General features: G+C 32.7%; 2 protein-coding genes across 2 annotated transcripts; one reads left to right on the plus strand and one right to left on the minus strand.

The window, feature by feature from the left end:
* The first annotated feature begins 265 nt into the window (after positions 1–265).
* Positions 266–6,110, plus strand: LOC132737332 (17-beta-hydroxysteroid dehydrogenase 13-like). The gene is made up of 6 exons (XM_060724598.1): positions 266–563; positions 1,783–2,022; positions 2,408–2,514; positions 3,221–3,358; positions 4,265–4,381; positions 5,739–6,110. The coding sequence occupies exons 1-6, from the start codon at positions 354–356 to the stop codon at positions 5,806–5,808; spliced, it is 882 nt and encodes a 293-aa protein (XP_060580581.1). The 5' UTR covers positions 266–353; the 3' UTR covers positions 5,809–6,110.
* Positions 6,111–10,978: 4,868 nt separating this feature from the next.
* On the minus strand, positions 10,979–13,781 carry LOC132737334 (uncharacterized). Its single transcript, XM_060724601.1, has 4 exons — positions 13,625–13,781; positions 12,157–12,282; positions 11,424–11,559; positions 10,979–11,202 (listed from the first exon to the last, which is right to left on the minus strand). Exons 1-4 carry the CDS (start codon positions 13,689–13,691, stop codon positions 11,022–11,024), a joined length of 510 nt encoding a protein of 169 aa, XP_060580584.1. The 5' UTR covers positions 13,692–13,781; the 3' UTR covers positions 10,979–11,021.
* Between the last annotated feature and the right edge of the window lie 784 nt (positions 13,782–14,565).

Below are 14,565 nucleotides of genomic sequence, written 5' to 3' on the forward strand. Positions count from 1 at the left end.
CTAGCAAGGGAGAAAAATAGTACATCTGATAGCGTTATAGTTCTTAAGCAGTTGTCTCCCGTTGCATCAGTCAGACAGCTTATATTTCCGTTATTGTCGTTTGTAATATATATACATATATATTTGTAACATTCGCTAAAATACATATATATGCATTAAGAGCGTCAATCTTGCCCATGCTTAATATGTATTCCGAGCCTTCAAGTTTTTTTAATGTTAACGTATCCGAATATATGTATAAAATATAACGTGTTATTCTCACGGGTACACACATATATACATGTATTTAAATCAATAGTGCAATGTTGTTATGGTTTAAACTGTGTAAGGACGTGTGATAAAAAGATATCATTATGTATGTAATACTCGAGATCATACAAACTTTATGTTATTTGTTCTACTGTATAGCAGAAGCAACCGTGCGGGTTTTCGTTCCAGAAAAGAAGAAAAGTTTTGCAGGAAAATTGGTGCTAGTGACCGGTGCTGGTCACGGCATCGGACGGGAGTTAGCCTTACATTTTAGTGATATTGGTGCAAGACTAGTTCTGTGGGATATAAATAAGGTATATTATTTAAACATCCTTTTTCATTTAATTTCATGTATCGATAATTTTAAAAAATGAAATTCACATTTATGTGTTTAAAATTTAGATTTATATGTCATGATAATGGAGTATTTATGTGAATATTATTCGCACCATATATTACATTTTAATTAAATACAAATATAATATTTTTATGGCATACAATTCGAACCATTTGTGATAAAATGTGCGTTAACCTTGCTACATGTATGTTTTATCTTAAGTAAACACACTGTACATTTGTCCTTGGCCCACAATCGAATTCGTGTATTCAATGTTATCATTATTAACACTTTACTCTACATGCTCTATCGCTGTACTCCACACAGTTGAAAAGGACTTTATTTCTACCTTCGAGTCTTCCTTTCTATTCGATCACCAGCGTGTGACTATCTACATCTGTCTGAAATTTGAAGATATCAATAATAGAGCTAGTCAAATGTATGCTAAATATTACATTTCGTTATTTAATTCACAAGAATGATAATTTATCAAACAAAAAAGGATAGTTCAAAGTCCAGATATAGACAGTTTAAGTATTCACACAATATTATATGAACCTTTGAAGTTATTACTCATGTATATTGTTGTTTTGTTTGTTTGTTTGTTTTTATCATCATTATTTTAATAATCATAATTATTATTATTATTATAATTATAATTATTATTATTATTATTATTATTATTATTATAATGATTATTATTATTATCATTATTATTATTATTATTATTTCAATACGCCAGAACATTAAGGTGTTACATCAAAGTTAAGCCTGTCAGAGAAAAAGGCACTTCCGTAACAAATGAACCATTGTAACTTGTGTCTACTTTGCTTAACGTTAGCGACGACTGATTGATTACTGATTATACAGTTCTTTTAATAGTATAAAAATTCGTTTTGAAAAAATAATATGTTTACACATTTCGTAATTGTTGAAAAAAACTCTGTTTGATTTAGCTTGTTTATGGACTGTATTGGAAAGTGCAAGTTACCCCCCCCCCCCCCCCAAGCACCAAGAATTCATCATTTAAACATAAAAATGGTGAAATTTTGAATTTATGTATTCATGCAGCGCCCTTTTGATTTTTCGCCTCGAGAATACATAAATTTGGCTTTTCGTTGCGAAATGCGAGCATATGAAAATCAGCCAAACACCTAAAAAAAACAAGAAAAAACAAGTATTCTTTCAAACTTCAGCAAAATGTAGAGAATGTTGTTCAAGAAATACAAGAAAATGGTGGAACGGCAACGTCATATATATGTGACGTCAGCAAAATAGAAGAGATAAAATCTGTCGCGGATAAAGTACGGCGTGAGGTCGGCGATGTGGACGTGTTGGTGAACAATGCTGGTATTCTACATGGTGCCTCTTTTCTTACATTGACGGATGCAGAAATAAAAAGAACCATTGATATCAACTTATTAGCTTATTTCTGGGTGAGGTTTTACTAATGCATGTGTGAAAATGTTGTGGCTGTTGTTGTTGATTTTGTTCACATGATGTAAGGAAAATAATTGCGCAATTTTGTTTTGACATATAAATCTTGGCTTGCTACATGTATTTTTACGCTCTTTATTCTTTCTAAAGAAAAACAAGCATTTTTTAAAAATAGCCATAGAAACAGATCAACAAAATTTAAATGTAAGCCATCTTTTAAAGAAAGTATGATGTTGTCTTAACACAGATTTCCCTTTGATTAACGACGATGAAGTAGAATTGCTCGGTGCTTTTGATACACCATATATATCGGGAAACGTATAAAGCATACTATCCATTCTGTTTTTTTATTTACCAATTCAATTGTGTATTTGTTTATTACAGACCTGTCGACAATTTTTACCATCGATGATCAATCGAAACTCTGGCCATATTGTAAATATAGCATCAATGGCGGCGAAAAAAGGCGTGGCTTACCTTACAGATTACGCGTAAGTTCAGCTTTGTTATACGACAGAAAAAAAAACTCCGGTGTGTAACGTTAATGCACCTGGTTGTCCGTCCGTCAATCTGTTACCAGGTTTCGTGTCCGTTCTGTATCTTTTGAATAGCTGGAATGAAATCTTTTTGTCTTTAAGATATTGCGGAGTTGCAATTTCAACAAGTGTTTTTAATATATAAGAGGAAAACAACTGTAGCTTTTGAATGGTGGAAGGAATTTGAAACTTTTTGGCAGAAATGTTAACTATAGTGAGACGATGTGCAGAGCGCAGGTTTAACATTCCATCCAACAACAGTTACCCGAAAACTGGATATTTCTTTCTGTGTCGACAGCTAGAGTTTGATTCATTTTCTTGCATATTACAGTATAATATATCTATCGTTTATCTAAAACAAGTTAGCGTACTAAGTTTAAACTTCAGACATAACGGCAGAATGCCGTCATTCTTTGTGCATTAACTAGAACAAATGAGCCGCGTCATGGCAAAACAAACATAATGGGTTTGCGACCAGTCTGATCAGGATCCATGCTGTTCGCTTACAAAGTCTATAACAAGTAGAGAAACTGATAGGGAACAGCATGGATCCTGATCAGACTGCGCGGATGCGCAGGCTGGTCTGGATCCATGCTGGTCGCAATCCCATTATGTTGGTTTTGTCATGGCGCGGCTTAATTAATTATTCAAAATATTACAGAGCTTCCAAATGTGCAGTACAAGGCTTTACAGAGGCTCTTTCAGATGAAATGAGGAGAGAGGGATACGACGGGATATTCTTCACAACTGTATTTCCCATGTTTGTCGATACTGGCATGACAAAATTCTCACATGACAGGTAAATAATTATCATAATAGTTGATGTTTGAAGTCAGTCCCTCAACCTACTGAATTGAAATGTGTAAAGGCTTTTCCGTAAGTATGACATTCCTTTAACTTTGATTGGACTGTTCCAAATTTATCGCAGGTCAAGTCCAATGCATAAAATTAGGAGGTTAAAGATAAGATTAAATAGGTACTCCTTAACCAATTTCTGTCCTACTCGATATATATTAAGTCCCTATTTCGACAGACCCAACCATCGTGTGTAAAATAAAACCATTGTAGATCATTCTTGTTGATCCGGTATTCATTTATTAAGATTGGATAATTCTTTGATTTAGAATGTCGTTATCATCTTGTAAGTTTAATATGTATCTTTACTATGTTCCTTTATGTTTTCTGATCAACATGCGGCCATTTTAATCAGAAGAAATACAGCACTGATCAAATCGTGACTTTACGAATTTTCATAATAAATTTCATTCTATACTTATAAATGAAATATTGAGAAATATTGATGAAATAAAATGCGTATTTTCATTTTCCGTATTTTCACTGGTGACTGCCTGACTCTTTTTTTCTTAATTTAACCAATACACAAAATTTAAGGGGAAGTCTTGTAGATTGTAATGTCAAGAAAAAGCGAGAAAACTGTATATAGTAAACAGAAAATTCAAGTTTTTTTCTCTACAAATACAGAATTTATTTTCATCTAGTGGTATGAAAATTATCATATTTCACTCGTGGCAACCGCAACTCATGAATATTTTCATACAACTCAATGAATATAAATTCATTATTTACAGAAACAACTTGAATATCCTCTCTTTATGTTCATATATTATGTTCTCTGTTTATGTTCATATATTATGTTCTTATTCCATGCTACATGTATATAAATTTAATAATCTTCATATTTTAGATTGAGTAAAATGTTGAGTCCGGCAGAAGTAGCTTCGGCTGCTGTTGAAGGAGTTCAAAGAAACAAGAAAGGTGTTTATATACCTTCAAACTTAGACTGGAGCGTTAGAATTGGAAAGTATGAAACTTGTTGTTTTTTCCCATTATATCAATTTTTTCAAAATGGATTGCTTATCGCTGAGGGAGGGAGAAAAGCCGTTGTTAAACTTTACAATCATTGCTAATACATGTAGCACTGGTTGGTTTCAGGAACAGATTCGAGAGAGTGTCAGTATAGAGCTTCCAATACATATTCGAACTGAAATAAATTCGTTTAAACTAAAATGGTTGAGAATCAACAAACCCCGTTAAAGCCGACGTATGACCCTAAACTGTATGTTGTTAAAATCCAAGCTATATGAAAACAACAATTGAGCCGCGTCATGACAAAACCATGATAATGGGTTTGCGACCAGCATGGATCCAGACCAGCCTGCGCAGCAGTCTGATCAGGATCCATGCTGTTCGCTTTCAGTTTCTCTATTTGTTATAGGGTTTGTAAGCGAACAGCATGGATCCTGATCAGACTGCGCGAACGCACAGTCTGATCTGGATCCATGCTGGTCGCAAACACATTATGTTGGTTTTGTCATGACGCTGCTCATATAGTTGGTGGAAAATGTGCTACAGGGCTTCATTTGCACCGCGTCTGTAAAAAGATATTACCTCAAAAGAAGTGGAACGTCCGTGGCCGAGTTGTTAATGACGTTAACTTCGGACCATTTGCCTCTCACCGCTGTAGGTGAGAGCCGCACCAGTGCCTTCGGGTTCTTTTATGTGAGAAAGCTAGCTTACGGTACGGTGGCTGTGCTCAGGTCTTCCTCCATCAATACAGCTGGAAAGTGGCTCTATGACATATATTGAATTGGTGCGATGTAAAACCCAACCAATAAAGAAAAGATGACTACATAAAAACAAGTCAAAAAAATACATAACATCCATGCTTTAAACTATTATGGTTTATCAACATTAACAATTGAATTCTAAAGTCGCATTTCATGTTCATAGAAACGTTTGTGAGGCCATATCATCAAATGTGTATTAAATTTAAAGCGGCACACCTACACATGAGTTTATATAAACTTTCAAAATGTCTAAATGTAAAAAGTATATACACTTTATAAAATAAACAACTCGTGTGAATTATTCGTCACTGTACTTTTTTATAACAGAATAGAGTGTTTTCATCTCAAACATTGAATGCTTTACGATCACAAAAAGAAAAATGCATACATAGTTTGACAATTTCTAGAACATTTATATATGGATAATAGGTGGCATAAGTAGGTTTAATTACTCCAGTTGATTCATTTCACAACAATTTTTAATCATTAAACATTTTTAGTGTATCAAATTTTCTGTAGGTGCGCTGCTTTAAGAGTAATATGCTTGTTTTGTTAACGTACAATACATTTAACTAATTTACATGTTTTTAGTTTGTTGCCAAGGAGATTCATAGACGATCCTACTGATTTAATGTATCGAGGAATAGATCCGCAGAAATAAGTTCAGAGCCGCAAGGATAAATAAAGGAAGTGGTGCTAGCTTGTAAAATTTAGAACTGACGTACATAATAGGACAAAATAATGCACACTATGCCTCCACTGTGTACCAGATATCTTTGAAAATGTATGTGTAATAAAGTAATTGAATTTCAAATCAAATGTAATGTTTAAAGAAGAAAGAAAGAGAAACGTCATTGAGTAATGTACAATATATGGAAAAAAAATGTTCGCGTTTCTTTTGACTTTTTTCACAACGTGTTTGAGTGTTGTGGAGATAAAGATTAAACTTATTATTTGTGGTTTTATTGGACTTCTTAAATGGTTTTATTACCTTTCAAAATTCCATATTGTTTACTTCCGCCCAGGATTTTTATCGTTTAGAGCACATTCATTCTTTACTTGGAGATTTTCTTGAATGGCATTTACATGTCACATTGAAAAATCAATTATAACCGCCGTATGAGGCCCTCTAGGGATGATTCAAAATCATTTCGTGTTAGATATTGAATTATCCTTAAGACGGTGCCAGGGGGCGTTGACGGTAGCTTGCACTTTCAACTACCGTCCATGAACAAACTCAATCAAACCGATCCTGCAACGTTTTCAATTTTGTTGTTTTGTGCGTTCTATAAGGATTGTATTTCTCTTAATCAATCACAATGACAATGTGATGGTTTTGTGACAAATAGACCTTGACACTAATTGTGTATTTCGTGAAGGAACAAGTGTGAGGAAGGTCTCTTTAGTCAGTGAAAGACCCTGCTTTAGTTAAGTTTATAATATTTTGAGCAATTTCTGTAAGAATAATCATCATCATACTGGATATAGGAAAGCTGTGGCATCCAACTGTGATTATATATCAGTTGGTACTTTTGGTAAAAATGACATTCAGTTTGCCAAAAATTAACAGTGCATGTATGAATCTGTTACGTACAATGTACATGTATATCATACTAACAATCTCCTTATCTTTAAAGCGACCTTCTATTATAAAAACAATTATGTGTTGTTTCAAACTAAGTATTTCATTGATTTTATCTCATACCACTGATAAGCCCGATAGGCTGTCTTCAAAACCAGCATCCATAGAGCTATTTATAACACGGAAGTGACGTTCGTTTCTAAAAATAGAAAATCGGGAAACAAATAATTATAATACAACACTCATCTCATCATTAACGCCTTGACATTTTATTCTTTTTTTTGAATAGCAACAACAATGGATATCCTTTATTTTATAATGTTTCTTTTAATGCATTTCACAAATACATTGGCCATTCCTGCAGTAAGTTATATGCATCGGACCGCAGCGTCCTGAACAATCGTCACGTGTTTGGCATTCTGTAAATTAATAAAAAATATAAACACATTTAATAAATGCAGCTCTTTTAATCTGGTAAATGAATATCAAATAATCAGTTTTAAGGGATAAAAAAATAGCAAAAAACTATGTCCAGGAAATGTAATAGCTGAATCATTGGAGGTGAAAATTACAAATGTTAAAATTTGCTTTTGTCAGGCAAACATCTTAACAAAATGTTTAAAACATTTCATTTTGAAAGGATCTTAACTTGTTCTCCCATTGATAACTTACTGTTCGATGCAGTTAGAAATAGAATTGTGCCACTATATACATCCGTATCATGAAATAAGTCTAATTTGAACTAAAAGAGTTTGATTAGCCTTAAGCACAATAATCATCAGAAATGAATCTTTTGCCTAGAAAAGGCAAGTGTGTGTTTAATAAAGTTGCAGTAATTGATTTTGAACATGTAAAATGCACATTATCTGAAGAAAAAAACACTGAATGTGAAATGATTTGTATTAAAGCTAGCAAAATGTGAACATTGTGATATTTAGATTTCCAAACAAAATACTAAATCGCTCTGTAGTAATTGCCAAAATGTAAAATTCAGCTATATGACAAACTTGTAACATTTTGAAAACTGTACAAGGGCACCAAAAATAAAAAGCTTATGAAAAAAATAAAATATAAGCATTTTTGAGGATTAATGATTAGGCTTTTGGAAATTACACGGGAGGTTTACAATGTTTAAATAAAGATTTTAGAGTATGTTAGATGCTTGTTACCGAACACAAGTTGCTGAAATGTGAAAATATTTGTCATAAAAATGTAGCAAAAGGTAAGCAAAGTATTAAAAAAAATCAAAAAATCAACAGAAGCAAAAATAGTTAAATGGCTAATTTGTATATTTTTGGAACAACAAAAATTAGAGACTATCGAGAAATAAAAGCATTTTAAGGCATAATGGGCCTTTAAATATGTTTTGTATATGGCAGTGATGAACTTGTAAATATCGAATATTTAACCAGTACTTAGCTCGCGTCGTTTTTAAGTACATTGAGGTCATTTTGATACAAGAGGAGACAGAACAAAGGTTTTCCTCTCATATTTAAGTAAGGAAATATAAATATATTGCGCACCTGCAGTCCCAGCAGCACATACACATTGATGACATCCGGTGTCACAGTTCAAGTGGGAGTTCCCGCTGCATGACGTCAAACCTGTTCGTCTGCAGCTGTCTGTGTCGTGACAGTACTCGGCTCTAACATATTCTGAAAGATAATATAAGATTGCCTGAAGTTTTTTCTTATGAATCTTGTAACGAAAAATACATTTTATTATGTACTTATTGAAGTATTATTGAAAATATGCGTATTTCTATTTTCCGTATTTTCACTGTAAAAATATATTTTTACTGTTATCTTACCGGACTACTTTCTTCAGAATTTCGTCAATACACAAAATTAAAGGGTAGGTCTTTGGAATCGTTAGGTTGAAAATGAAACTGACAATGAAAATACGAACAAAATGTCACTTTAATTAGTATGTGCCAGTGTCTTTTCAGCACTAAAGATTAAAGATTTTCTACACCTTAAGACATCTAAAGTGTATGTTCTACTTCCGGACTTACTTTTTAAACATACAATTTTAACATAAAAGTAATATTTCCTTTCATATTGAAATACAAATTCCGCATGCGCCAAAAACTACTTCATCCAGTCGATTTTAGTAGCAACTACAGACGTTTATATATTTGTATAAGAACCTCTAAAAATAGAAAAAATTCAAATCCTGACCCAAAACCCCCTTGCGCGAGATTAACTGGCCCTTGGAGTTGTTAATATCCGCCATCTTGTTTTATATAACAGAAATTGTTTACTTTTTTATCCATTCCTGAGAATAATTTACATATTATTTATATCTTTATTACTTTTTATATATTTTTGCGACTTCCTTTTTGATGACCATAACATTTGTTAGATAAAATGGCGACGTACACAGGTATATTTATCGGTAGTGTGTCTCGTGTCAAACGTGGTATCGGAAAATCTCGAAAACAATGTTAACTTGCGTGATTATAAATCCTTGATACAGATTTTAAGTGTATGACGTCATACCTTCCTCTCCATTTTAATATAGCTCTGTGTAGCAACGGACCGTGTCGTAAAAAGGTCTTTATAGAAGAAAAAATACATTTAATTACGGTTACTTACCCTCTGCAATAAGAAGTATCACAACAACCCAAATCTTCATTATCTTCTTCTCAAGTTGACCTTCACAGTACTGATAGCCTTATAAACTTTCTAACACAAAACTACCATCACTTTATTTTATGGTTAATATTTAGGACAGTCAAATTTCAAAGCTTATCACAAATTTAGATATATTTGAAATAAATAAACTTGTTTTATTACACAGTATTCCAGACGTTGTGATAAGCTGCAACTTACAGAGGTCTACTTGTAATTTAAACAGTTTCTATCTTTAGAAAGAAATAAATTTCTATTAGATCAAAAAGGGAGAACGCCGTTCCAACAACGCTAAGTCACATATAAATAACGACCATATACCTGGGCATAGATGGAAAGGGCTCTCAATCACGGTTCTTATTTTCAAACGCAGCTTGTTAATCTAAGAATGAGTGGGGTTTTTTTCATTTTGTAAAACGGCTTTTTAGAAGAGAACGGACCGTAAAATAATTAAAAGAGAAATGCCTGTAGGTCGATCAACATTACAAAAGAGAAACTTTTGCATTCTCAATATCATTCAACTTGTTCATTGAACGGCATAGATAAATCCATGCTACCGTCCTAGACCCTAGGACCAGCTCGAGGAAATTTTAATAAGATATTTAATCCGTCGATAGACACATATGGCTTTTCTCGTGGAGCGTTCATTCCACAAGGGGCGTTGTATGGTCGCTAAGCATGTAAATGAACGTACATGCAAAAAAAACGAGATAACATTGGACAGAGCTTAATAGAACGAGATTTGACAGGGTTATGAAGCCCAGTGTGTACCAACTACATACTTTGTAACTTCATTGTTCGAACCTGTGTTCCTAAATAGCAAACTGTGAAACAAATACATGAAAATAATTTATGTTCTTTCGATAAGAATTAACAAGTTTAAGTTATACAAATTTGATTAGTAAAAACACAAATTAAATGTTAGCACAGCTCTTGCGCATGGTAGATAAATCCCTATTTATTTAGCCCCCGAAATGATATCAACTTTATTTCTCTTTTTTTTTTTTTTTTTTTTCATTATTATTAATATTTTTATTTTTTTTTTTTTGGCGGGGGGTATCTTGTTAAAGTTTCCAAAACTTTATTCATAAGCTATTTATGTAAAATATCTCTAGCTCCTTTTTGCTCTTTAGCACTTGGTATAGTGAATAAGTGTTTTGTGTGAAAATCAGAAGTTCTAAATCCATTGCTAGAACATCATTGAACACATGTTGAACCTGTTTTAAAAGATTAAATTTATACTAATTTCTTAGGCATATTGCGCCTTAATGAATTATGGATTATTTCTTATACATTGATTGATAAGTCTGATATTGGTGATCCTGAATAAACATGTATCATGCTATGCCTTATAAATGAAAAAGAAGGAAACATTCAAATATTTGTGATGATTTAATAATATGAGCCGCGTCACGAAAAAACCAACATGATAGTGGATTGCGACCAGCATGGATCCAGACCAGCCTGCGCATCCGCGCAGTCTGATCAGGATCCATGCTGTTCGCTTACAAACCCTATAACAAATAGAGAAACTGATAGCGAACAGCATGGATCCTGATCAAACTGCGCGGATGCGCAGGCTGGTCTGGATCCATGCTGGTCGCAAACCCATTATGTTGGTTTTGTCGTGACGCGCTCATATTGTCACTCGTTTACTTCTTATGGTACATATAACGAATTATTTGAAGGATGGAGTGGAATATTGCAATAGTCTGTTACACAGCAGTAGGTACATCCGAAGTCAAGAAATTGCTGGTCGTTGCCGTCGAAATCTATACATCTATTGTAATCCGATGATCCTTGCCACCACTCTCTATAGCATGTATCAAAGCTTCCGCAGCTATATACAAAAACATATATGTTAAATCGTGTCTTACTAAAAAGGTTGTAAATGTAATGTTCTTGTTTATACAATTCGTAATTTAAGCATATTTCATATTATTTCTATCCTCAACTTAAATGTCAAATACGTTTGTGCATTGAAAATCAAAGAAAACAAAAACAATATCAGTCAAAAGATAATAACATGAATGATAACCTTTTTCTTAAGACAAAATTTACCTTCTTTCAACCGTCTTTGTGCCATCAAGGTGATTTATTATCTTGTTGATACAATAATTATTAGGCGGCGAGCAAGGTGTGGGGGCAAATAGTTTCTCACATAGGAACTTGGGTCCTGAGCATACAGCACACACTGCTAAAAAATTGAAATCTCTATTAAGAAATAATGCAAATCAATCAATATATTTTCATTTTTATGCTAAACCAAATATATAGATAACTTTAGTATAGTTTTTTTCTCGTCATTGTATACAGTTTATAACTTTTCATGAAATGAAATTGTTAGGTGATGTTTGGGAAGCCCTCGACCCTTCAGCACCATATGACGAGGACAATAATAAAAGAAGAAGAAAACTTTAGCAAAGCGTGTGCCGAGGGTTGGCTTGTAAGGGTTGAGGCATCAGAATTACAGACACCGTTTATCCCTGAGTGATCCTAAGTGGCGACTAAATGGGTTTGAATAAGTAAAGCCTATGCGTCTCTTGGTATACTTTCGTTATAGTAATGTTATTGGTGTCAAAATATGCACAAAAGTTGAACTTTATACCCACAAACAAAAAGGTGAGGATGATATTGTTATTCTAAATCAAACCAATCAAGCCCATTAAATATAATTATCTGCATATCGCGTTCATCAAAGTGTATCGTTTTTCATTATCAAGAACATATTTCATTACTTTAGGTCTTAAATATGTGTGTATAAAGATTATGTTTTTATGCCATAAAATATTACTTTTAACTGGTGGTTTTGTCCAGGGCTGCTTCGATGCTGTACTTGTTTGTGTTGACAATGGTTGCCTCGTTGTGCTTGTTAAATTGTTGTCAGCGTCAAATATCAGGCGACGAGAACGGTTTTCTTCTAGATAAAAAAGAAAAGTAGATGAAAATTAAGTAAATTTTAGGTAACACAAATTGTGTGGTTTGTGCATGACAATAACTCAAAAAGGTTATTAAGTATGTTGATATTTTCTCTTTTAATCATATACCTGTGACGATTTTGCGACTCCGTAAAAATGATATTACACGGCCGTGCATATATATTGACATGACGTTATTAGCGTTATACAAACATAGTGTAAAGACGCGCTAAATGTTAACGTTAAACTATAGGCGCGTCAATGAAAAATGACTCTCATTTCACATTAAACGGTCTTTATTTTGGGTATGTGATAAATAGAATATTAGATTCGTGTAAGTTCATTACTGAATTTATTGCACTAGTTGAATTAAATAATAGTATGCTCGCCAAAGGTTCGCATAATACAATTTTATTCAACTCGTGCAATAAATTCAGTATTGAACTTACACTCATTCAATATCCTCTATTTATTTGTTAGCATATGACAATAGACGGAAATAAATGACATACAAGTACAATTATAAAATACTATGAAAAGACAGCTTAATCACAGATATCAAGTATGTGATTGGTTTGATATCTGCACATACTATATAGTTATGAACTGACCACTAAAAAATCTTTAGATTTCAGGAAAAGATCAAAAATGAAATTTTATAACACCTACGCCAGGTGTGTGGAGTATTAAGCGAACAGCGTTGAGTAAAGATAAGTCATGTTGAGGTTCTTCCTGTCTAAAATGAATTTGATCGATTTTTCTAGATCTCCACAATGACTTTTAACGTATGGTAAATCAAAATCTCATATCCCCTTTCAAATTTCTATTTTGTTTAGTTTCACCCATTGTTTTCTCATTAAGTGTACACGTTTTCTATTACTTGGGGACCATATTCCTCTTTTCATAGAATGGCACGATAGTGTCACATTAAATGTTCCATTATAACCGTCATATGAATATGAATGTTTCTTCAAAATTACACCATCTTTGTGTTTAAATGTTGCATTTTGCTTAAGCCTGTGCTATTTGGCGTCGACGGCAACTTTCACTTTCCAGTACTGTACATGAACAGGTTCAATCAAACCGAGCCAGCAACATTTTTAATTGTGTCTATAGGCGTTCTTTAGGGATTCCTTTTTTTTCTTTATTTTTACATGTTTTGATTTTACAAAGTATTTCAATTTTCTTATCTAATTTTTGTCACACATACCTCATTAAGTCTTATCAGAACCACATTCAATGCCGAGCGTGATTATTTAAACGGAAACTATTTGAAATGTTCAAAGTTTGATGCATCTTAAGAGTAATGTATATCTAACAAATGTCACAATAATGTACGCTTACCCATCGATGATGCAATAGCCACTACTAGTGTAACACATACGAGGAATACAATCCGAACTTTAAACATATTAAACTGTATACCGTACAGTCCTAGATTCTTTGATGAAAATAAAATAATGACACAATAACTGGTTTATCTGTCTATATCTTATCTTCATTTTCACAGTGTTAAAAATTGTAACATGTTACTTAATTTTAAAAAGCCCTCAAAATCTGGCAAAATAGGTCATATATAAAATATGATAGTTCATTACAGCGAAAAAAACACAAGTATTTTATGTCTGTAGTAAAACAGACAAATAAAATGTACAAATATTTATATTGTACCAAAATGTCGTGTAGTATAATCATACATTACCGTTCTTCTTATTATGACCATATATTTGGGTGTTTTCTTCTTCTTCTTCTTCTTCTTCTTCTTGTTTTGGGGTTGTTGTTTTTTTATTTAATTATTTATTTATTTACTTATTAATTAATTTATTTATTTATTTATTTATTTGAAGCTTGGCAAAATGTTCAAATTTGGATTGACATGACCTCGTATTAGGAGTGACAGCATGCGGGTAGGGTTAAGTGCACGTTTAACTTATTTTTATAATATGACAAACAATGCCACGACCTTGCATTTGTCAGTCCTTTCTTTGATTTTAAGTAATACTGCATTGGTGGCGTGTTCTCTGAATATACCATATCATAATTATAATAGAAATGTTATAACGATTATTATAGCACGTACATGAATCTTTCAATTTCAGTTAGGGGTACAAATATATACTGAACGTATTGCAAACATAGACATGTGTTTAAAATTCTTACAATAGGAAAAATAAAAATGTTATTAAGCTTTATTTCTGCTGCAAAAATTATTGTTTGGTTTGAATTAAAAAAAAAGAATAAATTGAAAAATGCTTGTATGAAAGAAATATGATAGTTTATTATAT

The sequence above is a fragment of the Ruditapes philippinarum genome, unplaced genomic scaffold (assembly GCF_026571515.1).
Source record: "Ruditapes philippinarum isolate M1 unplaced genomic scaffold, ASM2657151v2 ctg6375_1_1_1_1, whole genome shotgun sequence".
NCBI classification, from domain to species: Eukaryota; Metazoa; Mollusca; class Bivalvia; order Venerida; family Veneridae; genus Ruditapes; species Ruditapes philippinarum.